Source organism: Astyanax mexicanus, chromosome 19 (assembly GCF_023375975.1).
Source record: "Astyanax mexicanus isolate ESR-SI-001 chromosome 19, AstMex3_surface, whole genome shotgun sequence".
Taxonomy (NCBI): domain Eukaryota; kingdom Metazoa; phylum Chordata; class Actinopteri; order Characiformes; family Acestrorhamphidae; genus Astyanax; species Astyanax mexicanus.
The window spans coordinates 37,053,147-37,075,018 of NC_064426.1; the positions used below are offsets into that span (position 1 = coordinate 37,053,147).

At 41.4% G+C, this 21,872-nt stretch overlaps 1 protein-coding gene, 1 long non-coding RNA gene and 40 other non-coding genes across 42 annotated transcripts in view; 1 reads left to right on the forward strand and 41 right to left on the reverse strand.

The window, feature by feature from the left end:
* Nucleotides 1–466: 466 nt before the first annotated feature.
* LOC111191030 (serine/threonine-protein kinase pim-1-like) lies at nucleotides 467–4,221 on the reverse strand. Its single transcript, XM_049467877.1, has 5 exons — nucleotides 4,211–4,221; nucleotides 3,597–3,706; nucleotides 1,649–2,032; nucleotides 1,314–1,490; nucleotides 467–638 (listed from the first exon to the last, which is right to left on the reverse strand). The coding sequence occupies exons 1-5, from the start codon at nucleotides 4,219–4,221 to the stop codon at nucleotides 541–543; spliced, it is 780 nt and encodes a 259-aa protein (XP_049323834.1). The 3' UTR covers nucleotides 467–540.
* On the reverse strand, nucleotides 3,644–3,716 carry trnar-ucg (transfer RNA arginine (anticodon UCG)). Its single transcript has one exon. It is a non-coding gene; the product is annotated as a tRNA-Arg (tRNA).
* On the reverse strand, nucleotides 4,008–4,080 carry trnac-aca (transfer RNA cysteine (anticodon ACA)). Its single transcript has one exon. It is a non-coding gene; the product is annotated as a tRNA-Cys (tRNA).
* A 2,233-nt stretch (nucleotides 4,222–6,454) lies between the features above and the next one.
* The window catches only part of LOC125784476 (uncharacterized), a 109,709-nt gene continuing 94,291 nt past the window's right edge, over nucleotides 6,455–21,872 (forward strand). The window contains exon 1 of the long non-coding RNA XR_007427291.1: nucleotides 6,455–6,548. This is a non-coding gene — a long non-coding RNA (uncharacterized LOC125784476). The remainder of the gene's footprint in view (nucleotides 6,549–21,872) is intronic.
* Nucleotides 8,158–8,239, reverse strand: trnas-gcu (transfer RNA serine (anticodon GCU)). The gene has a single exon. It is a non-coding gene; the product is annotated as a tRNA-Ser (tRNA).
* On the reverse strand, nucleotides 8,821–8,902 carry trnas-gcu (transfer RNA serine (anticodon GCU)). The gene has a single exon. It is a non-coding gene; the product is annotated as a tRNA-Ser (tRNA).
* On the reverse strand, nucleotides 9,035–9,116 carry trnas-gcu (transfer RNA serine (anticodon GCU)). The gene has a single exon. It is a non-coding gene; the product is annotated as a tRNA-Cys (tRNA).
* trnas-gcu (transfer RNA serine (anticodon GCU)) lies at nucleotides 9,692–9,773 on the reverse strand. Its single transcript has one exon. It is a non-coding gene; the product is annotated as a tRNA-Ser (tRNA).
* On the reverse strand, nucleotides 10,130–10,211 carry trnas-gcu (transfer RNA serine (anticodon GCU)). The gene has a single exon. It is a non-coding gene; the product is annotated as a tRNA-Ser (tRNA).
* trnas-gcu (transfer RNA serine (anticodon GCU)) lies at nucleotides 10,568–10,649 on the reverse strand. The gene has a single exon. It is a non-coding gene; the product is annotated as a tRNA-Ser (tRNA).
* trnas-gcu (transfer RNA serine (anticodon GCU)) lies at nucleotides 10,787–10,868 on the reverse strand. The gene has a single exon. It is a non-coding gene; the product is annotated as a tRNA-Ser (tRNA).
* Nucleotides 11,202–11,283, reverse strand: trnas-gcu (transfer RNA serine (anticodon GCU)). Its single transcript has one exon. It is a non-coding gene; the product is annotated as a tRNA-Ser (tRNA).
* trnas-gcu (transfer RNA serine (anticodon GCU)) lies at nucleotides 11,421–11,502 on the reverse strand. Its single transcript has one exon. It is a non-coding gene; the product is annotated as a tRNA-Ser (tRNA).
* trnas-gcu (transfer RNA serine (anticodon GCU)) lies at nucleotides 12,055–12,136 on the reverse strand. The gene has a single exon. It is a non-coding gene; the product is annotated as a tRNA-Ser (tRNA).
* Nucleotides 12,274–12,355, reverse strand: trnas-gcu (transfer RNA serine (anticodon GCU)). Its single transcript has one exon. It is a non-coding gene; the product is annotated as a tRNA-Ser (tRNA).
* Nucleotides 12,712–12,793, reverse strand: trnas-gcu (transfer RNA serine (anticodon GCU)). The gene has a single exon. It is a non-coding gene; the product is annotated as a tRNA-Ser (tRNA).
* trnas-gcu (transfer RNA serine (anticodon GCU)) lies at nucleotides 12,931–13,012 on the reverse strand. Its single transcript has one exon. It is a non-coding gene; the product is annotated as a tRNA-Ser (tRNA).
* Nucleotides 13,369–13,450, reverse strand: trnas-gcu (transfer RNA serine (anticodon GCU)). Its single transcript has one exon. It is a non-coding gene; the product is annotated as a tRNA-Ser (tRNA).
* Nucleotides 13,588–13,669, reverse strand: trnas-gcu (transfer RNA serine (anticodon GCU)). The gene has a single exon. It is a non-coding gene; the product is annotated as a tRNA-Ser (tRNA).
* trnas-gcu (transfer RNA serine (anticodon GCU)) lies at nucleotides 13,807–13,888 on the reverse strand. The gene has a single exon. It is a non-coding gene; the product is annotated as a tRNA-Ser (tRNA).
* Nucleotides 14,245–14,326, reverse strand: trnas-gcu (transfer RNA serine (anticodon GCU)). The gene has a single exon. It is a non-coding gene; the product is annotated as a tRNA-Ser (tRNA).
* On the reverse strand, nucleotides 14,464–14,545 carry trnas-gcu (transfer RNA serine (anticodon GCU)). The gene has a single exon. It is a non-coding gene; the product is annotated as a tRNA-Ser (tRNA).
* On the reverse strand, nucleotides 14,902–14,983 carry trnas-gcu (transfer RNA serine (anticodon GCU)). The gene has a single exon. It is a non-coding gene; the product is annotated as a tRNA-Ser (tRNA).
* Nucleotides 15,121–15,202, reverse strand: trnas-gcu (transfer RNA serine (anticodon GCU)). The gene has a single exon. It is a non-coding gene; the product is annotated as a tRNA-Ser (tRNA).
* trnas-gcu (transfer RNA serine (anticodon GCU)) lies at nucleotides 15,559–15,640 on the reverse strand. The gene has a single exon. It is a non-coding gene; the product is annotated as a tRNA-Ser (tRNA).
* On the reverse strand, nucleotides 15,778–15,859 carry trnas-gcu (transfer RNA serine (anticodon GCU)). The gene has a single exon. It is a non-coding gene; the product is annotated as a tRNA-Ser (tRNA).
* On the reverse strand, nucleotides 16,216–16,297 carry trnas-gcu (transfer RNA serine (anticodon GCU)). Its single transcript has one exon. It is a non-coding gene; the product is annotated as a tRNA-Ser (tRNA).
* trnas-gcu (transfer RNA serine (anticodon GCU)) lies at nucleotides 16,434–16,515 on the reverse strand. Its single transcript has one exon. It is a non-coding gene; the product is annotated as a tRNA-Ser (tRNA).
* On the reverse strand, nucleotides 16,653–16,734 carry trnas-gcu (transfer RNA serine (anticodon GCU)). Its single transcript has one exon. It is a non-coding gene; the product is annotated as a tRNA-Ser (tRNA).
* trnas-gcu (transfer RNA serine (anticodon GCU)) lies at nucleotides 17,310–17,391 on the reverse strand. The gene has a single exon. It is a non-coding gene; the product is annotated as a tRNA-Ser (tRNA).
* trnas-gcu (transfer RNA serine (anticodon GCU)) lies at nucleotides 17,529–17,610 on the reverse strand. The gene has a single exon. It is a non-coding gene; the product is annotated as a tRNA-Ser (tRNA).
* trnas-gcu (transfer RNA serine (anticodon GCU)) lies at nucleotides 17,748–17,829 on the reverse strand. Its single transcript has one exon. It is a non-coding gene; the product is annotated as a tRNA-Ser (tRNA).
* trnas-gcu (transfer RNA serine (anticodon GCU)) lies at nucleotides 18,186–18,267 on the reverse strand. Its single transcript has one exon. It is a non-coding gene; the product is annotated as a tRNA-Ser (tRNA).
* Nucleotides 18,405–18,486, reverse strand: trnas-gcu (transfer RNA serine (anticodon GCU)). The gene has a single exon. It is a non-coding gene; the product is annotated as a tRNA-Ser (tRNA).
* On the reverse strand, nucleotides 18,843–18,924 carry trnas-gcu (transfer RNA serine (anticodon GCU)). Its single transcript has one exon. It is a non-coding gene; the product is annotated as a tRNA-Ser (tRNA).
* Nucleotides 19,277–19,358, reverse strand: trnas-gcu (transfer RNA serine (anticodon GCU)). The gene has a single exon. It is a non-coding gene; the product is annotated as a tRNA-Ser (tRNA).
* Nucleotides 19,496–19,577, reverse strand: trnas-gcu (transfer RNA serine (anticodon GCU)). The gene has a single exon. It is a non-coding gene; the product is annotated as a tRNA-Ser (tRNA).
* Nucleotides 19,715–19,796, reverse strand: trnas-gcu (transfer RNA serine (anticodon GCU)). The gene has a single exon. It is a non-coding gene; the product is annotated as a tRNA-Ser (tRNA).
* trnas-gcu (transfer RNA serine (anticodon GCU)) lies at nucleotides 19,934–20,016 on the reverse strand. Its single transcript has one exon. It is a non-coding gene; the product is annotated as a tRNA-Ser (tRNA).
* Nucleotides 20,373–20,454, reverse strand: trnas-gcu (transfer RNA serine (anticodon GCU)). The gene has a single exon. It is a non-coding gene; the product is annotated as a tRNA-Ser (tRNA).
* On the reverse strand, nucleotides 20,592–20,673 carry trnas-gcu (transfer RNA serine (anticodon GCU)). Its single transcript has one exon. It is a non-coding gene; the product is annotated as a tRNA-Ser (tRNA).
* trnas-gcu (transfer RNA serine (anticodon GCU)) lies at nucleotides 21,687–21,768 on the reverse strand. The gene has a single exon. It is a non-coding gene; the product is annotated as a tRNA-Ser (tRNA).

The following is a 21,872-nucleotide window of genomic DNA, read 5'->3' on the forward strand; positions in this document are numbered from 1 at the left end:
GTCGGTGGGGGTGCGGGTGTTTGTATTTCTGAATTATTATTCAGAAATACAAAAGCTACTATGAATTATTTGTTAGCATATTTATATGGAGCCACACAGGGTTCTATTTTAGGATCATTAATATGTACTGGGTAAATAACTGTAGTATGTGTTAGGGCTCAGCCAGTTCCCGCAGCGGCCACTAGAGGCCGCCATAAACCCACCAGAAGTTAAGAAGGGAACCGGCTGAGAGTTCATTAACACAGAGATCATTAAGGCCACCTGAAGCCAATAACGCGTCATCAGCCTCAGCTGTGGTACCGTCTTTAAAAAGGCGACCTTCGAGCAGACTGATGTCGCAGACTTCATGCCCTGTGACCGGTAAATGTACTCTCAAATATTTTATAGTTTTCATTTTACTTTAGATTTCTATTTCTTTTATCTTATACTAACATCTCAATATCTTATCCTTTTGCCTATTCTTTCACAAAAGCATATGTTTATGCTTTTAATGCTTCTTCTCATAGTATTTCTTCCCTTTCCACCCTGGCTAACCTGAGACTACGCTGACTCAAACCAGTCGTGCAGCAGGATCTGCTGGAAAGAATGCCTCATAGTTGGTTCACACTGCAGACACCAGTGAATCAGATCCCAGCATTCTGTGTAGGCAGAGTGATGGAGTAAGAGTAGTTTGGGTAAGAGAGATATGCTTCAATAATGATGCTTCGGTATGACATTCACCTTCTCTTTCCATTTCTTTTCATGGCTTTTACATTTTACAAAAAAAAGGCTACAATGTTAAGAAGTCCTTCAGTTTTAACTCTTATTCTTTACAGCTTAGACAAAGGTGTCAGAAGTATTGACAATCATTACTCAGGTAGAAGTATAGATAGTAGGGTTTAAAAACTTCTGTAGAACGTGAAGAATCAACTCAAGCTTTTTCTATAAGTAGAGTCTCAAGGTACTGATTTCAAAAGTACTTAAAAAAATAAAAGTAAAAGTAATGTGAGGGGAAAATTAAATCAGGTTCACTCTATCTGGATGAAGATATTTATCTTTTCATTTTATTTAGAATGATGACGAGCCGTAATTAAAATGAGCTAAAATGAAACAGGAGTAACGAGATTATTTTTATTATTATTTTAAATGTAGGAAATAGAAATTACAGATAATTGAGTTTAAATGTGAGCAGTAGAAGTAAAAATAACTTTGAACAACAATTACTCCAATAAAGTATAGATAACCCAAATTTCTACTTAAGTAAAGTGACATAGTATTTGAACTTACATGACATTACTTGATTACTTTATCAGGATGCTCCCAATTCATCTTACCATCAGACTGGCTGTTCTCAAGGTACGAAATCCCCTCCAGGATGTCCTTGGCCGTTGTAAAGGGGTGGTATCCGCAAATCATCCTGAAGAGCAGGACTCCCAAAGACCAGACCGTTGCAGATCTTGCGTGGTACCTCTTGCTGAGCAGATACTCTGGTGGACAGTATTTAAATGTGCCTGAAAACAAAAAAAAAGAGCGGAGAACGTTTTCTGTTTTGGTGTTTTATATTTAACAGCTACAGTTGCTACAGGATGCGAGGGTCTTCTCAGGATTTGAATTCAAAAGGTAATGTGTGCATTTTGTAGTGAATTTAGAGCACTTAACCTAATTTTACCTGCAAAATTAGCATATCCATCTCTCCTGACCCAGTCCCCACAACCAAAGTCTATCAGTTTCAGCTCCATGGTGTCGGTGTTGATGACGAAGTTCTTAGGCTTGATGTCTCGGTGTAGGACGCCTCGCTGGTAGCACTTCATTGCTGCCCTCACCGCCTGGAGCATGATATCTTTGACCATGGTCTTAGTGAGGGATCCTCCATTGCTGTCAAGGAAGGTCTCCAAGTCAACACACGGCTGAGGGCGCTCTAGGATCAGGATGAAGCGCTGGCAGATTTTTGCCTCACCCTCATGGTTCTCAGGCTCCTGGAACTCCAAAAGAGTTATATTACGCTGAACTGGCTGTGACGGTAGGTCACGAGCCTCCAGAAGGGATTCTTTAGCTGTAGAAGTTGCAAACCCTGAAACAAAGAATCCCTATCAGTCCCTTTTTGTCGATCATGCAGCCTGCAGAGACAGAAAACAAAAGGCACAAGACAAAAAAGTTTCTGTGTTTATTGTTTAAATTCAATTAATTGAATCAATTTTTTGATGATGATAATTCTTTATTCATCAAGTTTGTAACCACACAATACAAAAACACTACAAACACTGACAGAAAAATAGTGACTGAAAAGGCACAGGCTTTTAATAATGCCTGTCCAACATAACAAATTAAGCTACCCTTCAGAATTCATACATTATAAAAATAATAATAATAATAATAATAATAATAATAATAAAAGAAAAAAACTGCACATTCGTAAATCCATATTAGCATCATTCTAAAACATCTCCTTTTAATCTCTTTTCTAGCTTTCTGGAGAACAAATTTACAAACATCTCTCAATTCATATTTAGACTTCTGTATTCTGTATTAAAACCTTTGTACACAAACAGGCAGTAAATTAAGTTTTGCTTTGTACATTATTTGTAATATTTTATAATAAACCAAATCAAACAATTTCATAACATGCGATTTTATAAACAATGAATTAGTATGTTCATAGTAACCAACTTTATTAATAATACGTATGGCTCGTTTTTGTAAGAGGACTATAGCATTCACTGCTGTTTTATACGTAGAACCCCACACTTCCACACAATATGATATATAAGGAAGTATTATTGAGCAATAAATTATATGAAGAGCTTTATAATTTAATATATTTCTAGACTGATTTTGCAACCTTTCCTATTATATATTGAATATGTTGTTTCCATGTTAATTTATGATCAATAACAACACCTAAGAAATGTATATCAAAGACTCTGTCAATTTCAACATCACATTTTTTATTTAATATCCTCATCCATTTCTTTTCGAGTTCCAAAAACCATGAATTTAGGTTTTTTTTTAATATTCAACAACAATTTATTGACACCAAACCAAGTTTTAAGCATTTCTAATTCCTTTTCAATAGATAACAAAAGTTTAAATTATTCCCAGAGCAACCTCTGGTTTACTAGACCAACGCTCTAACCACTGAGCTATGGAGCCTTGCAAGTTAACTAACATGCCAGCTTACGTTATTTCAACTTTGTTGTAAAGGCATTTCAAGCAGAGTTTTAACCAAGGCATTTGACGAGGGTGGGATTTGAACTCATGCGTGAAGAGCACAAAGGATTAGTGCTTTGTGTCATTGCTTAACCACTTGACCACCTCGCCTTGTTTTGTTCAAAACTCAGTCAGAAATGCATTTACACCAAAGTTGAGTTTCTTTACAGTGAAGAACAAGGAAATACAGACACATTTCATAACATTCCAGTCCCAGAAATAGAACAGCATTTCTGCATTAATTTATAACTTCTATTCTGACATTAGAAACAACAGAGAGGAAAGGTTGAATTCCAAGTCTTTAGCAAGTATCGAACTTGCGACCTTTGGTTTACGAGACCATTGCTCTAACCACTGAGCTATGGAGCCGAAAAGATTTCACTTATGGTAGCTAAATTATTAATATTTACCTGCTTTTCTGACATTAGGAACAGTGGCGAGGAAAATTTGAAGTCGAAGGCTCCAGCGAGGACCGAACTCGCGACCACTGGTTCCGAAAACCAGCGCTCTAACCACTGAGCTATGGAGTCGCACAGGCTTTCTTTATGGTAGCTAAATTATTAATACTTACCAGCATTTCTGACATTAGGAACAATGGCGAGGAAAATTTGAATTCCAAGGCTCCAGCGAGGATCGAATTTGCGACCACTGGTTTCGAAGACCAGTGCTCTAACCACATTGTTCCTAATGTCAGAATACTAATAATTCAGCAAACTCCAGTGAACTGAGCCTCCAGCAAGGATCGAACTCTGGTTTACAAAACCAGCGCTCTAACCACTGAGCTATGGAGCCGAACAAGTTTCCCTCTAGCTAGCTTACTGAGGCTCCAACGAGAATCGAACTTGTGACCTCTGGTATTGTAGACCAGCGCTCTAACCACTGAGCTATGGAGCCGTGCACGTTAACTGCCCAGCCAGCTAATGCTATTTAAACTTTGTTGTAAAGGCATTTCCAACTGAGTTTTACACAAAGCATTCGACAAGTGTGGGATTTGAACAATGGATTAGTAGTCCATCGCCTTTACCGCTCGGCCATTTCGCCTTGTTTTGCTTTGTTTAAAACTCCTAAAAGTCGGAAATGCCTTAACAACAAAGTTGATGTTCTTTACAGTGAAGAACAAGGGAAGACAGACGCATTTCATAACATTCCATTCTCAGAAATGAAACTTTTTAAACAAAGTTTTAAACAAAGCATTCAACGAAGGTGGGATTCGAACCCACGCGCGCAGAGCACAATGGATTCTATTCTATAATGCTATTCTGACATTAGGAACAATGGCGAGGTAAATTTAAATCCTAAGATTTAAATCTGCGGATTGGTGGAACAGTCGCTTAGCCCCGCCCACTTTTACACACTGATGTGTGAACTGACAGGCAGCGCTATCATACCTGTCAAGTCTCGTTTTGCCGGGAAACTACCGTATTTTACTCCTCTAAAAAAATACTATTGAGGATAAAGGCCACTGCTGTGTGTCTCTTAACCAATCGTGGTGCCGGTTCAAGGAAAAAGTCCCGCCTTTCAGGAGAAACAGCCAATCAGCTTGCTGGTTTTGCGGAGCGCGGATGAGGGTCAGTGTGGGGGAATTATAAAATAGTAAAGATCTAAATAATAAAAGCAGTTGTTTATTCATAGCCAATAATATTATAAATACATACACACTACACATATTTTATTATATTGACATTTAAGAAATATAAATAATCATTAATTGTTGACTAATATATGTATTGACATCCATGAGCTTTTTAATCACGGAGGACTTTTTTTGTGGCATTCGGCAGAGAAATGGAGCTGTGTTGAGTGAGGTCTCCCTGCCTTACGATGTAGACTTTTATAAATTATAATATAATATAATATAATATAATGTGATAGTACATTCTATATAACATTTAATTTGATGTAACAGAATAATAGTAATAATAAAAATCACAGAAGACTTTTATTATGACATTGCTCGCTTACAGGAAGCTGCAGTTCCTCATCCAACCACTAGTCAGAACTGCAGCAGCACAAGCCCGGCTGACTTTACTCAGTCAGAGCTACAGCCCAGCCACGGGCTACAGGGCTCAGCTGAGCCAGTCTGGAGCGGTTTTTTTAATTAATCTGTGTAGGAAATAAAGGTTTTAACCCCACTAACCGGATAATACAGCTCTCTACAGTTCATCTTTCAGCCCAAGCAGCTAACAGCAGCAGATTAGAGCAGCCGTCACGGAGTCACTGCTCGGATATTATAAACAGGTCAGTTAGCACGCTGCTAACCTCAGGATGTTTATAACTACGGAGTTTAGTGGACACAAGGACTGCAAGGTTAGACTGTTGAAGGCTTCTGAAGACTATTAAAGGCTATTAGAGGTTATCGAAAGGGTTATTGGGGGCAGAAATCAGTAAAGGCTGGTTAGATAAGTGATTCACGTCCTCGTCCTTTGCTGCGGTGAAACTGCGACTAGCGCTGTCACAGTGATGTTTATTAACATCATTAAAACAGATTTTGTCAGGTATTGTCTTATAACTATTTACACACAACTTATATCTCTCATAAAAAGCGTTTATTTTGGTCAGTAACATTCGTGTTTATTTACTAGCAGCGTAAATGACCAGCGTTTGCTTTGGCGTGGATGTAATTAGGGGAATCAGTACCAGGTTTGTCTGGCACCTGTGTGGCCTTAATGTGGCATTTGGCCCCGCCCAATATCGGTATCTGCGATCGGCCGATCGTGGTGAAAGACGATCGGCGATCGGAATCGGCCCCAAAAACACTGATCGGTCCATCTCTACTAAATAGTTATCTAAAAGATATTGTGGATAGAGTTTAGTAACGTTACAGTACTTTATGTTTGTAGTTTAAAGCAGTTTCTTAACCCTGATCTCTGCCCTAAAAAATGTGTTTTCCAGCGTATCCAACTGATCATCTAATAAACAATTATTTATTGAGTTTACCTGTTCAAATCCCTTAGCCCCCTATGGAGCCTAAATGAAAATGTTATACTTTTTGTATTGTAATATTATTGTATTGTACCATGTATTATTTGTGTGTTGAAAGGAAGCAACTGTTTAAAAACACCAACAGCGAAAACCTTGAATTACAAATGTGAATTTATACATTCACTGTTTTATTGTTGGCAAATAAACTGCACATAATAATCAATAATAAACTGAGTTTTTTTTTCCTCAGACTATAACCATACCATCAAAGTCTATGACTGTTTTACTGTGTATATGTCACATATAAATATCAATTTTATGCAAATATACTTTTTTTTGTCAGGTGACAGACAGTGGTGTTTGTGAAGGAGATACAGGAGAAGAAGCTGGAGGAAGTAGAGAAGGAGAGACAGGAGGAGATGGAGGAGCAGAGACTAGAGGTGTGTGTGTTTGTTTGAAGGAGGAGATTATGCTTAATCAGTGTATTTGGGTTTATAGACAAATATCTTTGCTGAATCTCTTTACATTTTACATTGTGTACAAATAAAACATTAAATACTATAATTATAAATAAAGATTAATTAATTTCTGTAAGATTGGTCTGGGAGCTCAACAAAACAGTGTAGTGTTGTTTACTAATATTTTAGAGTGGCTCTAAAAGCAGGTTATTTCTCTTTTCTACACACGTTTATTTATTTTGCTTCATTCTAAACCCTAATAAGTTAAGTCTACTCAATTTGTTGCCTCAAATGAATTACGTTTTAAAACCACAGGTACTTGACACTCAAAATGTGGTGAACCTCTTAAAGTAACCATTGCACAGATTTATTTGGAAAAATAAAAACCTAATAATAAAACTTAAACATCTAGGTTTTTTTTTTTTTTTCCTGCCAAATCTAAGTTTATATTTTTGGGCAGCTCAGGCAGAACAGATATGTAGGTTGTTTTCTAACAGACGGGATTCATTGTGGGTCAGTATAGAAACGTCCATTTGTCATCCAAGATCCCCAACTTCCCTACATATTATTTATAATTTAAAGTACCATCTCTGTTGGATAATTTTGTAGTGTACAGCACATTGCTTTCTTGAAGAGACGTTAGAAAATAATTAAATCATTAATTGTATCTTAAAAGTGAAACTTTTTGGAAGGTGTGTGTCAAGTTACATATGGCATAAAACTATAAACTAGTACAATTTCACTGAAATGTTGTGAAATGCTTTTATATAGCCTTCTTCTTCACTGTAAACAAAATCAACTTTGTTGTAAAGGCATTTTAAACAAATATTTAAACCTCTTGCTGCCTGTGCAGGGCCTCAGTTAAGGACAGCTCCCACTCTGCATCTTACCTTTTTTACCTGCTGCCTTCAGGCTCTTATTATTGATATACAAATAGGCTTCTGGGACTGTAATGTTATAAAATGCTTCTGTATTGCCACTGTAAAGAAAATTAATTTGTTGTAAAGACATTTCTGGCTGAGTTTAAACAAAGCATTCGACAAAGGTGGGATTCTAACCCACGCGTGCAGAGCACAATGGATTAGCAGTCCATCGCCTTAACCACTCGGCCACCTCATCTTGCTTTTTGAGGTAATATACAGTTAGGCTTCTGCGACTGGAATGTTATGAATTGTTTCTGCATTGCCTGGCTCTTCACTTTTAAGAAAATTAATTTGTTTTAAAGGCGTTTCCGACTGAGTTTTAAGTTAGGATTCAGTTAGGATTCTGGGACTGGAATGTTTTGAAATGCTTCTGCATTGCCTTGCTCTTCACTGTAAAGAAAATTAATTTGTTTTAAAGGCTTTTCCTACTGAGTTTTAAACAAAGCATTCGACGAAGGTGGGATTCCAACCCACGCGTGCAGAGCACAATGGATTAGCAGTCCATCGCTTTAACCACTCGGCCACCTCATCTTGCTTTTTGAGGTAATATACAGTAAGGCTTCTGCGACTGGAATGTTATGAAATGTTTCTGCATTGCCTGGCTCTTCACTGTAAAGAAAATTAAGTTGTTGTAAAGGCGTTTCCGACTTAGTTTTAAACAAAGCATTCGACGAAGGTGGGATTCCAACCCACGCGTGCAGAGCACAATGGATTAGCAGTCCATCGCCTTAACCACTCGGCCACCTCGTCTTGCTTTCTGAGGGAATATACAGCTACATTTCTGAGTCTGGAATGTTCTGAAATGCTTCTGAATTCTCTTGTTCTTCACTGTTAAGAAAATTATTTTGTTGTGAAGGCGTTTTCGACTGAGTTTTAAACAAAACATTCGACGAAGGTGGGATTCCAACCCACGCGTGCAGAGCACAAGGGATTAGCAGTCCATCGCCTTAACCACTCGGCCACCTCGTCTTGCTTTTTGAGTGAATATACAGCTACATTTCTGGGTCTGCAATGTTCTGAAATGCTTCCACATTGCCTGGCTCTTCACTGTAAAGAAAATTAAGTTGTTGTAAAAGCGTTTCCGACTGAGTTTTAAACAAAGCATTCGACGAAGGTGCAGAGCACAATGGATTAGCATTGTGCAGAGCACAATGGATTAGCAGTCCATCGCCTTAACCACTCGGCCACCTCGTCTTGCTTTTTGAGGAAATATACAGCTACATTTCTGGGTCTGGAATGTTCTGAAATGCTTCCACGTTCCATTGTTCTTCACTGTTAAGAAAATTAATTTGTTGTAAAGGCATTTCCGACTGAGTTTTACACAAAATCCTCGACGAAGGTGGGATTCGAACCCACGCGTGCAGAGCACAATGGATTAGCAGTCCATCGCCTTAACCACTCGGCCACCTCGTCTTGCTTTTTAAGGTTATATACAGTTAAGATTCTGCGACTGGAATGTTATGAAATGTTTCTGCATTGCCTGGCTCTTCACTGTAAATTAATTTGTTGTGAAGGCGTTTCCGACTGAGTTTTAAACAAAGCATTCGACGAAGGTGGGATTCGAACCCACGCGTGCAGAGCACAAGGGATTTGCAGTCCATCGCCTTAACCACTCGGCCACCTCGTCTTGCTTTTTGAAGAAATATACAGTTAGGCTTCTGCGACTGGAATGTTATGAAATGTTTCTGCATTGCCTGGCTCTTCACTGTAAAGAAAATTAAGTTGTTGTAAAAGCGTTTCCGACTGAGTTTTAAACAAAAAATTCAACGAAGGTGAGATTCCAACTCACGCGTGCAGAGCACAAAGGATTAGCAGTCCATCGCCTTAACCACTCGGCCACCTCGTCTTGCTTTTTGAGTGAATATACAGCTACATTTCTGGGTCTGCAATGTTCTGAAATGCTTCTGCATTCCCTTGTTTTTCACTGTAAAGAAAATTAATTTGTTGTAAAGGCGTTTCTGACTGAGTTTTAAACAAAGCATTCGACGAAGGTGGGATTCAAACCCACGCGTGCAGAGCACAATGGACTAGCAGTCCATCGCCTTAACCACTCGGCCACCTCGTCTTGCTTTTTGAGGTAATATACAGCTACATTTCTGGGTCTGGAATGTTCTGAAATGCTTCCAGATTCCCTTGTTCTTCACTGTTAAGAAAATTAATTTGTTGTAAAGCCGTTTCCGACTGAGTTTTACACAAAACATTCGACGAAGGTGGGATTCGAACCCACGCGTTCAGAGCACAATGGATTAGCAGTCCATCGCCTTAACCACTCGGCCACCTCGTCTTGCTTTTTGAGGTTATATACAGTTAAGCTTCTGCGACTGGAATGTTATGAAATTTTTCTGCATTGCCTGGCTCTTCACTGTAAAGAAAATTAAGTTGTTGTAAAGGCGTTTCCGACTGATTTTTAAACAAAGCATTCGACAAAAGTGGGTTTCGAACCCACGCGTGCAGAGCACAGTGGATTAGCAGTCCATCACCTTAACCACTCGGCCACCTCGTCTTGCTTTTTTAGGGAATATACAGCTACATTTCTGGGTCTGGAATGTTCTGAAATGCTTCTGCATTCTCTTGTTCTTCACTGTTAAGAAAATTAATTTGTTGTGAAGGCGTTTCCGACTGAGTTTTAAACAAAGCATTCGACGAAGGTGGGATTCGAACCCACGCGTGCAGAGCACAATGGATTAGCAGTCCATCGCCTTAACCACTCGGCCACCTCGTCTTGCTTTTTGAGGGAAAATACAGCTACATTTCTGGGTCTGGAATGTTCTGAAATGCTTCCACGTTCCGTTGTTCTTCACTGTTAAGAAAATTAATTTATTGTAAAGGCGTTTCCGACTGAGTTTTAAACAAAGCATTTGACGAAGGTGGGATTCCAACCCACGCGTGCAGAGCACAGTGGATTAGCAGTCCATCGCCTTAACCACTCGGCCACCTCGTCTTGCTTTTTGAGGTAATATACAGCTACATTTCTGGGTCTAGAATGTTCTGAAATGCTTCCGCATTCCCTTGTTCTTCACTGTTAAGAAAATTAATTTGTTGTAAAGGCGTTTCCGACTGAGTTTTAAACAAAGCATTCGACGAAGGTGGGATTCGAACCCACGCGTGCAGAGCACAATGGATTAGCAGTCCATCGCTTTAACCACTCGGCCACCTCGTCTTGCTTTTTGAGGTTATATTCAGTTAAGCTTCTGCGACTGGAATGTTATGAAATGTTTCTGCATTGCCTGGCTCTTCACTGTAAAGAAAATTAAGTTGTTGTAAAGGCGTTTCCGACTGAGTTTTAAACAAAGCATTCGACGAAGGTGGGATTCGAACCCACGCGTGCAGAGCACAATGGATTAGCAGCCCATCGCCTTAACCACTCGGCCACCTCGTCTTGCTTTTTGAGTGAATATACAGCTACATTTCTGTGTCTGCAATGTTCTGAAATGCTTCAGCATTCCCTTGTTCTGCACTGTAAAGAAAATTAATTTGTTGTGAAGGCGTTTCCGACTGAGTTTTACACAAAACATTCGACGAAGGTGGGATTCGAACCCACGCGTGCAGAGCACAATGGATTAGCAGTCCATCGCCTTAACCACTCGCCCACCTCGTCTTGCTTTTTGAGGTCTAGAATGTTCTGAAATGCTTCCGCATTCCCTTGTTCTTCACTGTTAAGAAAATTAATTTGTTGTAAAGGCGTTTCCGACTGAGTTTTAAACAAAGCATTCGACAAAGGTGGGATTCGAACCCACGCGTGCAGAGCACAATGGATTAGCAGTCCATCGCCTTAACCACTCGGCCACCTCGTCTTGCTTTTTGAGTGAATATACAGTTAGGCTTCTGCGGCTGGAATGTTTTAAAATGTTTCTGCATTGCCTGTCTCTTCACTGTTAAGAAAATTAATTTGTTGTGAAGGCGTTTCCGACTGAGTTTTAAACAAAGCATTCGACGAAGGTGGGATTCGAACCCACGCGTGCAGAGCACAATGGATTAGCAGTCCATCGCCTTAACCACTCGGCCACCTCGTCTTGCTTTTTGAGGGAAAATACAGCTACATTTCTGGGTCTGGAATGTTCTGAAATGCTTCCACGTTCCGTTGTTCTTCACTGTTAAGAAAATTAATTTATTGTAAAGGCGTTTCCGACTGAGTTTTAAACAAAGCATTTGACGAAGGTGGGATTCCAACCCACGCGTGCAGAGCACAATGGATTAGCAGCCCATCGCCTTAACCACTCGGCCACCTCGTCTTGCTTTTTGAGTGAATATACAGCTACATTTCTGTGTCTGCAATGTTCTGAAATGCTTCAGCATTCCCTTGTTCTGCACTGTAAAGAAAATTAATTTGTTGTGAAGGCGTTTCCGACTGAGTTTTACACAAAACATTCGACGAAGGTGGGATTCGAACCCACGCGTGCAGAGCACAATGGATTAGCAGTCCATCGCCTTAACCACTCGCCCACCTCGTCTTGCTTTTTGAGGTCTAGAATGTTCTGAAATGCTTCCGCATTCCCTTGTTCTTCACTGTTAAGAAAATTAATTTGTTGTAAAGGCGTTTCCGACTGAGTTTTAAACAAAGCATTCGACAAAGGTGGGATTCGAACCCACGCGTGCAGAGCACAATGGATTAGCAGTCCATCGCCTTAACCACTCGGCCACCTCGTCTTGCTTTTTGAGGTAATATACAGCTACATTTCTGGGTCTGGAATGTTCTGAAATGCTTCCGCATTCCCTTGTTCTTCACTGTTAAGAAAATTAATTTGTTGTAAAGGCGTTTCTGACTGAGTTTTACACAAACCATTCGACAAAGGTGGGATTCGAACCCACGCGTGCAGAGCACAATAGATTAGCAGTCCATCGCCTTAACCACTCGGCCACCTCGTCTTGCTTTTTGAGGTTATATACAGTTAAGCTTCTGCGACTGGAATGTTATGAAATGTTTCTGCATTGCCTGGCTCTTCACTGTAAAGAAAATTAATTTGTTGAAAAGGCGTTTCCGACTGAGTTTTAAACAAAGCATTCGACAAAGGTGGGATTCGAACCCACGCGTGCAGAGCACAGTGAATTAGCAGTCCATCACCTTAACCACTCGGCCACCTGGTCTTGCTTTTTTAGGCAATATACAGCTACATTTCTGGGTCTGGAATGTTCGGAAATGCGTCCGCATTCCCTTGTTCTTCACTGTTAAGAAAATTACTTTGTTGTAAAGGCGTTTCCGACTGAGTTTTAAACAAAGCATTCGACGAAGGTGGGATTCGAACCCACGCGTGCAGAGCACAATGGATTAGCAGTCCATCGCCTTAACCACTCGGCCACCTCGTCTTGCTTTTTGAGTGAATATACAGCTACATTTCTGTGTCTGCAATGTTCTGAAATGCTTCAGCATTCCCTTGTTCTGCACTGTAAAGAAAATTAATTTGTTGTGAAGGCGTTTCCGACTGAGTTTTACACAAAACATTCGACGAAGGTGGGATTCGAACCCACGCGTGCAGAGCACAATGGATTAGCAGTCCATCGCCTTAACCACTCGGCCACCTCGTCTTGCTTTTTGAGTGAATATTTAGTTAGGCTTCTGCGGCTGGAATGTTTTAAAATGTTTCTGCATTGCCTGTCTCTTCACTGTAAAGAAAATTAAGTTGCTGTAAAGGCGTTTCCGACTGAGTTTTAAACAAAGCATTCGACAAAGGTGGGATTCGAACCCACGCGTGCAGAGCACAGTGAATTAGCAGTCCATCACCTTAACCACTCGGCCACCTGGTCTTGCTTTTTTAGGCAATATACAGCTACATTTCTGGGTCTGGAATGTTCGGAAATGCTTCCGCATTCCCTTGTTCTTCACTGTTAAGAAAATTACTTTGTTGTAAAGGCGTTTCCGACTGAGTTTTAAACAAAGCATTCGACGAAGGTGGGATTCGAACCCACGCGTGCAGAGCACAATGGATTAGCAGTCCATCGCCTTAACCACTCGGCCACCTCGTCTTGCTTTTTGAGGTAATATACAGCTACATTTCTGGTTCTGGAATGTTCTTAAATGCTTCCGCATTCCCTTGTTCTTCACTGTTAAGAAAATTAATTTGTTGTGAAGGCGTTTCCGACTGAGTTTTACACAAAACATTCGACGAAGGTGGGATTCGAACCCACGCGTGCAGAGCACAATGGATTAGCAGTCCATCGCCTTAACCACTCGGCCACCTCGTCTTGCTTTTTGAGGTAATATACAGCTACATTTCTGGTTCTGGAATGTTCTTAAATGCTTCCGCATTCCCTTGTTCTTCACTGTTAAGAAAATTAATTTGTTGTAAAGGCGTTTCCGACTGAGTTTTAAACAAAGCATTCGACGAAGGTAGGATTCGAACCCACGCGTGCAGAGCACAATGGATTAGCAGTCCATCGCCTTAACCACTCGGCCACCTCGTCTTGCTTTTTGAGGTTATATACAGTTAAGCTTCTGCGACTGGAATGTTATGAAATGTTTCTGCATTGCCTGGCTCTTCACTGTAAAGAAAATTAAGTTGTTGTAAAGGCGTTTCCGACTGAGTTTTAAACAAAGCATTCGACAAAGGTGGGATTCAAACCCACGCGTGCAGAGCACAATGGATTAGCAGCCCATCGCCTTAACCACTCGGCCACCTCGTCTTGCTTTTTGAGTGAATATACAGCTACATTTCTGTGTCTGCAATGTTCTGAAATGCTTCAGCATTCCCTTGTTCTGCACTGTAAAGAAAATTAATTTGTTGTGAAGGCGTTTCCGACTGAGTTTTACACAAAACATTCGACGAAGGTGGGATTCGAACCCACGCGTGCAGAGCACAATGGATTAGCAGTCCATCGCCTTAACCACTCGGCCACCTCGTCTTGCTTTTTGAGGTAATATACAGCTACATTTCTGGGTCTAGAATGTTCTGAAATGCTTCCGCATTCCCTTGTTCTTCACTGTTAAGAAAATTAATTTGTTGTAAAGGTGTTTCCACCTGAGTTTTAAACAAAGCATTCGACAAAGGTGGGATTCGAACCCACGCGTGCAGAGCACAATGGATTAGCAGTCCATCGCCTTAACCACTCGGCCACCTCGTCTTGCTTTTTGAGTGAATATACAGTTAGGCTTCTGCGACTGGAATGTTTTAAAATGTTTCTGCATTGCCTGGCTCTTCACTGTAAAGAAAATTAATTTGTTGTAAAGGCGTTTCCGACTGAGTTTTAAACAAAGCATTCGACAAAGGTGGGATTCGAACCCACGCGTGCAGAGCACAGTGAATTAGCAGTCCATCACCTTAACCACTCGGCCACCTGATCTCGCTTTTTTAGGCAATATACAGCTACATTTCTGGGTCTGGAATGTTCTTAAATGCTTCCGCATTCCCTTGTTCTTCACTGTTAAGAAAATTAATTTGTTGTGAAGGCGTTTCCGACTGAGTTTTACACAAAACATTCGACGAAGGTGGGATTCGAACCCACGCGTGCAGAGCACAATGGATTAGCAGTCCATCGCCTTAACCACTCGGCCACCTCGTCTTGCTTTTTGAGGTAATATACAGCTACATTTCTGGTTCTGGAATGTTCTTAAATGCTTCCGCATTCCCTTGTTCTTCACTGTTAAGAAAATTAATTTGTTGTAAAGGCGTTTCCGACTGAGTTTTAAACAAAGCATTCGACGAAGGTGGGATTCGAACCCACGCGTGCAGAGCACAATGGATTAGCAGTCCATCGCCTTAACCACTCGGCCACCTCGTCTTGCTTTTTGAGGTTATATACAGTTAAGCTTCTGCGACTGGAATGTTATGAAATGTTTCTGCATTGCCTGGCTCTTCACTGTAAAGAAAATTAAGTTGTTGTAAAGGCGTTTCCGACTGAGTTTTAAACAAAGCATTCGACAAAGGTGGGATTCAAACCCACGCGTGCAGAGCACAAAGGATTAGCAGCCCATCGCCTTAACCACTCGGCCACCTCGTCTTGCTTTTTGAGTGAATATACAGCTACATTTCTGTGTCTGCAATGTTCTGAAATGCTTCAGCATTCCCTTGTTCTGCACTGTAAAGAAAATTAATTTGTTGTGAAGGCGTTTCCGACTGAGTTTTACACAAAACATTCGACGAAGGTGGGATTCGAACCCACGCGTGCAGAGCACAATGGATTAGCAGTCCATCGCCTTAACCACTCGGCCACCTCTTCTTGCTTTTTGAGGTAATATACAGCTACATTTCTGGGTCTAGAATGTTCTGAAATGCTTCCGCATTCCCTTGTTCTTCACTGTTAAGAAAATTAATTTGTTGTAAAGGCGTTTCCGACTGAGTTTTAAACAAAGCATTCGACAAAGGTGGGATTCGAACCCACGCGTGCAGAGCACAATGGATTAGCAGTCCATCGCCTTAACCACTCAGCCACCTCGTCTTGCTTTTTGAGTGAATATACAGTTAGGCTTATGCGACTGGAATGTTTTAAAATGTTTCTGCATTGCCTGGCTCTTCACTGTAAAGAAAATTAATTTGTTGTAAAGGCGTTTCCGACTGAGTTTTAAACAAAGCATTCGACAAAGGTGGGATTCGAACCCACGCGTGCAGAGCACAGTGAATTAGCAGTCCATCACCTTAACCACTCGGCCACCTGATCTCGCTTTTTTAGGCAATATACAGCTACATTTCTGGGTCTGGAATGTTCGGAAATGCTTCCGCATTCCCTTGTTCTTCACTGTTAAGAAAATTACTTTGTTGTAAAGGCGTTTCCGACTGAGTTTTAAACAAAGCAATCGACGAAGGTGGGATTCGAACCCACGCGTGCAGAGCACAATGGATTAGCAGTCCATCGCCTTAACCACTCGGCCACCTCGTCTTGTTTTTTGAGTGAATATACAGCTACATTTCTGTGTCTGCAATGTTCTGAAATGCTTCAGCATTCCCTGTTCTGCACTGTAAAGAAAGTTAATTTGTTGCAAAGGCGTTTCCGACTGAGTTTTACACAAAACATTCGACGAAGGTGGGATTCGAACCCACGCGTGCAGAGCACAATGGATTAGCAGTCCATCGCCTTAACCACTCGGCCACCTCATCTTGCTTTTTGAGGTAATATACAGCTACATTTCTGGTTCTGGAATGTTCTTAAATGCTTCCGCATTCCCTTGTTCTTCACTGTTAAGAAAATTAATTTGTTGTGAAGGCGTTTCCGACTGAGTTTTACACAAAACATTCGACGAAGGTGGGATTCGAACCCACGCGTGCAGAGCACAATGGATTAGCAGTCCATCGCCTTAACCACTCGGCCACCTCGTCTTGCTTTTTGAGGTAATATACAGCTACATTTCTGGTTCTGGAATGTTCTTAAATGCTTCCGCATTCCCTTGTTCTTCACTGTTAAGAAAATTAATTTGTTGTAAAGGCGTTTCCGACTGAGTTTTAAACAAAGCATTCGACAAAGGTGGGATTCGAACCCACGTGTGCAGAGCACAATGGATTAGCAGCCCATCGCCTCAACCACTCGGCCACCTCGTCTTGCTTTTTGAGTGAATATACAGCTACATTTCTGTGTCTGCAATGTTCTGAAATGCTTCAGCATTCCCTTGTTCTGCACTGTAAAGAAAAATAATTTGTTGTAAAGGCGTTTCCGACTGAGTTTTAAACAAAGCATTCGACAAAGGTGGGATTCGAACCCACGCGTGCAGAGCACAGTGGATTAGCAGTCCATCACCTTAACCACTCGGCCACCTCGTCTTGCTTTTTTAGGGAATATACAGCTACATTTCTGGGTCTGGAATGTTCTGAAATGCTACTGCATTCCCTTGTTCTTCACTGTTAAGAAAATTAATTTGTTGTAAAGGCGTTTCCGACTGAGTTTTACACAAAATATACGACGAAGGTGGGATTCGAACCCACGCGTGCAGAGAACAATGGATTAGCAGTCCATCGCCTTAACCACTCGGCCACCTCGTCTTGCTTTTTGAGGTTATATACAGTTAAGCTTCTGCGACTGGAATGTTATGAAATGTTTCTGCATTGCCTGTCTCTTCACTGTAAAGAAAATTAAGTTGTTGTAAAGGCGTTTCCGACTGAGTTTTAAACAAAGCATTCGACGAAGGTGGGATTCGAACCCACGCGTGCAGAGCACAATGGATTAGCAGTCCATCGCCTTAACCACTCGGCCACCTCGTCTTGCTTTTTGAGGTAGTATACAGCTACATTTCTGGGTCTGGAATGTTCTGAAATGCTTCCGCATTCCCTTGTTCTTCACTGTTAAGAAAATTAATTTGTTGTAAAGGCGTTTCTGACTGAGTTTTACACAAACCATTCGACAAAGGTGGGATTCGAACCCACGCGTGCAGAGCACAATAGATTAGCAGTCCATCGCCTTAACCACTCGGCCACCTCGTCTTGCTTTTTGAGGTTATATACAGTTAAGCTTCTGCGACTGGAATGTTATGAAATGTTTCTGCATTGCCTGGCTCTTCACTGTAAAGAAAATTAATTTGTTGTAAAGGCGTTTCCGACTGAGTTTTAAACAAAGCATTCGACAAAGGTGGGATTCGAACCCACGCGTGCAGAGCAAAGTGAATTAGCAGTCCATCACCTTAACCACTCTGCCACCTGGTCTTGCTTTTTTAGGCAATATACAGCTACATTTCTGGGTCTGGAATGTTCGGAAATGCTTCCGCATTCCCGTGTTCTTCACTGTTAAGAAAATTACTTTGTTGTAAAGGCGTTTCCGACTGAGTTTTAAACAAAGCATTCGACGAAGGTGGGATTCGAACCCACGCGTGCAGAGCACAATGGATTAGCAGTCCATCGCCTTAACCACTCGGCCACCTCGTCTTGCTTTTTGAGGTAATATACAGCTACATTTCTGGTTCTGGAATGTTCTTAAATGCTTCCGCATTCCCTTGTTCTTCACTGTTAAGAAAATTAATTTGTTGTGAAGGCGTTTCCGACTGAGTTTTACACAAAACATTCGACGAAGGTGGGATTCGAACCCACGCGTGCAGAGCACAATGGATTAGCAGTCCATCGCCTTAACCACTCGGCCACCTCGTCTTGCTTTTTGAGGTTATATACAGTTAAGCTTCTGCGACTGGAATGTTATGAAATTTTTCTGCATTGCCTGGCTCTTCACTGTAAAGAAAATTAAGTTGTTGTAAAGGCGTTTCCGACTGATTTTTAAACAAAGCATTCGACAAAAGTGGGATTCGAACCCACGCGTGCAGAGCACAGTGGATTAGCAGTCCATCACCTTAACCACCCGGCCTCCTCGTCTTGCTTTTTTAGGGAATATACAGCTACATTTCTGGGTCTGGAATGTTCTGAAATGCTTCTGCATTCTCTTGTTCTTCACTGTTAAGAAAATTAATTTGTTGTGAAGGCGTTTCCGACTGAGTTTTAAACAAAGCATTCGACGAAGGTGGGATTCGAACCCACGCGTGCAGAGCACAATGGATTAGCAGTCCATCGCCTTAACCACTCGGCCACCTCGTCTTGCTTTTTGAGGGAAAATACAGCTACATTTCTGGGTCTGGAATGTTCTGAAATGCTTCCACGTTCCGTTGTTCTTCACTGTTAAGAAAATTAAGTTGTTGTAGAGGCGTTTCTGACTGAGTTTTAAACAAAGCATTCGACAAAGGTGGGATTCGAACCCACGCGTGCAGAGCACAGTGAATTAGCAGTCCATCGCCTTAACCACTCGGCCACCTCGTCTTGCTTTTTGAGGTTATAGTTAAGCTTCTGTGACTGGAATGTTATGAAATGTTTCTGCAATGCCTGTCTCTTCACTGTAAAGAAAATTAAGTTGTTGTAAAGGCGTTTCCGACTGAGTTTTAAACAAAGCATTCGACGAAGGTGGGATTCGAACCCACGCGTGCAGAGCACAATGGATTAGCAGTCCATCGCCTTAACCACTCGGCCACCTCGTCTTGCTTTTTGAGGTAATATACAGCTACATTTCTGGGTCTGGAATGTTCGGAAATGCTTCCGCATTCCCTTGTTCTTCACTGTTAAGAAAATTACTTTGTTGTAAAGGCGTTTCCGACTGAGTTTTAAACAAAGCATTCGACGAAGGTGGGATTCGAACCCACGCGTGCAGAGCACAATGGATTAGCAGTCCATCGCCTTAACCACTCGGCCACCTCGTCTTGCTTTTTAAGGTTATATACAGTTAAGATTCTGCGACTGGAATGTTATGAAATGTTTCTGCATTCCCATGTTCTTCACTGTTAAGAAAATTAATTTGTTGTAAAGGCGTTTCCGACTGAGTTTTAAACAAAGCATTCGACGAAGGTGGGATTCGAACCCACGCGTGCAGAGCACAATGGATTAGCAGTCCATCACCTTAACCACTCGGCCACCTCGTCTTGCTTTTTGAGGTAATATACAGTTAGGCGTCTGCGACTGGAATGTTCTGAAATGTTTCTGCATTGCCTGGCTCTTCACTGTAAAGAAAATTAAGTTGTTGTAAAGGCGTTTTCGACTGAGTTTTAAACAAAGCATTCGACGAAGGTGGGATTCGAACCCACGCGTGCAGAGCACAATGGATTAGCAGTCCAATCGCCTTAACCACTCGGCCACCTCGTCTTGCTTTTTGAGGTAATATACAGCTACATTTCTGGGTCTGGAATGTTCTGAAATGCTTCCACGTTCCGTTGTTCTTCACTGTTAAGAAAATTAATTTGTTGTAGAGGCGTTTCTGACTGAGTTTTAAACAAAGCATTCGACAAAGGTGGGATTCGAACCCACGCGTGCAGAGCACAGTGAATTAGCAGTCCATCGCCTTAACCACTCGGCCACCTCGTCTTGCTTTTTGAGGTTATATACAGTTAAGCTTCTGTGACTGGAATGTTATGAAATGTTTCTGCAATGCCTGTCTCTTCACTGTAAAGAAAATTAAGTTGTTGTAAAGGCGTTTCCGACTGAGTTTTAAACAAAGCATTCGACGAAGGTGGGATTCGAACCCACGCGTCCAGAGCACAATGGATTAGCAGTCCATCGCCTTAACCACTCGGCCACCTCGTCTTGCTTTTTGAGGTAATATACAGCTACATTTCTGGTTCTGGAATGTTCGGAAATGCTTCCGCATTCCCTTGTTCTTCACTGTTAAGAAAATTACTTTGTTGTAAAGGCGTTTCCGACTGAGTTTTAAACAAAGCATTCGACGAAGGTGGGATTCGAACCCACGCGTGCAGAGCACAATGGATTAGCAGTCCATCACCTTAACCACTCGGCCACCTCGTCTTGCTTTTTGAGGTAATATACAGTTAGGCGTCTGCGACTGGAATGTTCTGAAATGTTTCTGCATTGCCTGGCTCTTCACTGTAAAGGAAATTAATTTGTTGTAAAGGCGTTTTCGACTGAGTTTTAAACAAAGCATTTGACGAAGGTGGGATTCCAACTCACGCGTGCAGAGCACAATGGATTAGCAGTCCATCACCTTAACCACTCGGCCACCTCGTCTTGCTTTTTGAGGTAATATACAGTTAGGCGTCTGCGACTGGAATGTTCTGAAATGTTTCTGCATTGCCTGGCTCTTCACTGTAAAGGAAATTAATTTGTTGTAAAGGCGTTTTCGACTGAGTTTTAAACAAAGCATTTGACGAAGGTGGGATTCCAACCCACGCGTGCAGAGCACAGTGGATTAGCAGTCCATCGCCTTAACCACTCGGCCACCTCGTCTTGCTTTTTGAGGTAATATACAGCTACATTTCTGGGTCTAGAATGTTCTGAAATGCTTCCGCATTCCCTTGTTCTTCACTGTTAAGAAAATTAATTTGTTGTAAAGGCGTTTCCGACTGAGTTTTAAACAAAGCATTCGACGAAGGTGGGATTCGAACCCACGCGTGCAGAGCACAATGGATTAGCAGTCCATCGCTTTAACCACTCGGCCACCTCTTCTTGCTTTTTGAGGTTATATACAGTTAAGCTTCTGCGACTGGAATGTTATGAAATGTTTCTGCATTGCCTGGCTCTTCACTGTAAAGAAAATTAAGTTGTTGTAGAGGCGTTTCTGACTGAGTTTTAAACAAAGCATTCGACAAAGGTGGGATTCGAACCCACGCGTGCAGAGCACAGTGAATTAGCAGTCCATCGCCTTAACCACTCGGCCACCTCGTCTTGCTTTTTGAGGTTATATACAGTTAAGCTTCTCTGACTGGAATGTTATGAAATGTTTCTGCAATGCCTGTCTTTTCACTGTAACGAAAATTAAGTTGTTGTAAAGGCGTTTCCGACTGAGTTTTAAACAAAGCATTCGACGAAGGTGGGATTCGAACCCACGCGTGCAGAGCACAATGGATTAGCAGTCCATCGCCTTAACCACTCGGCCACCTCGTCTTGCTTTTTGAGGTAATATACAGCTACATTTCTGGGTCTGGAATGTTCTGAAATGCTTCCGCATTCCCTTGTTCTTCACTGTTAAGAAAATTAATTTGTTGTAA

What these genes read in the sequence shown, in the direction of transcription:
- LOC111191030 (XM_049467877.1), bottom strand. An exon ending in TCCTAATGTCAGAAAAGCAG is followed by an intron (nt 2,033 to 3,596) that starts GTAAATATTAAT and finishes CAACTTCTACAG; the next exon opens with CTAAAGAATCCCTTCTGGAG. An exon ending in TGAGAACAGCCAGTCTGATG is followed by an intron (nt 639 to 1,313) that starts GTAAGATGAATT and finishes CTGCCTACACAG; the next exon opens with AATGCTGGGATCTGATTCAC.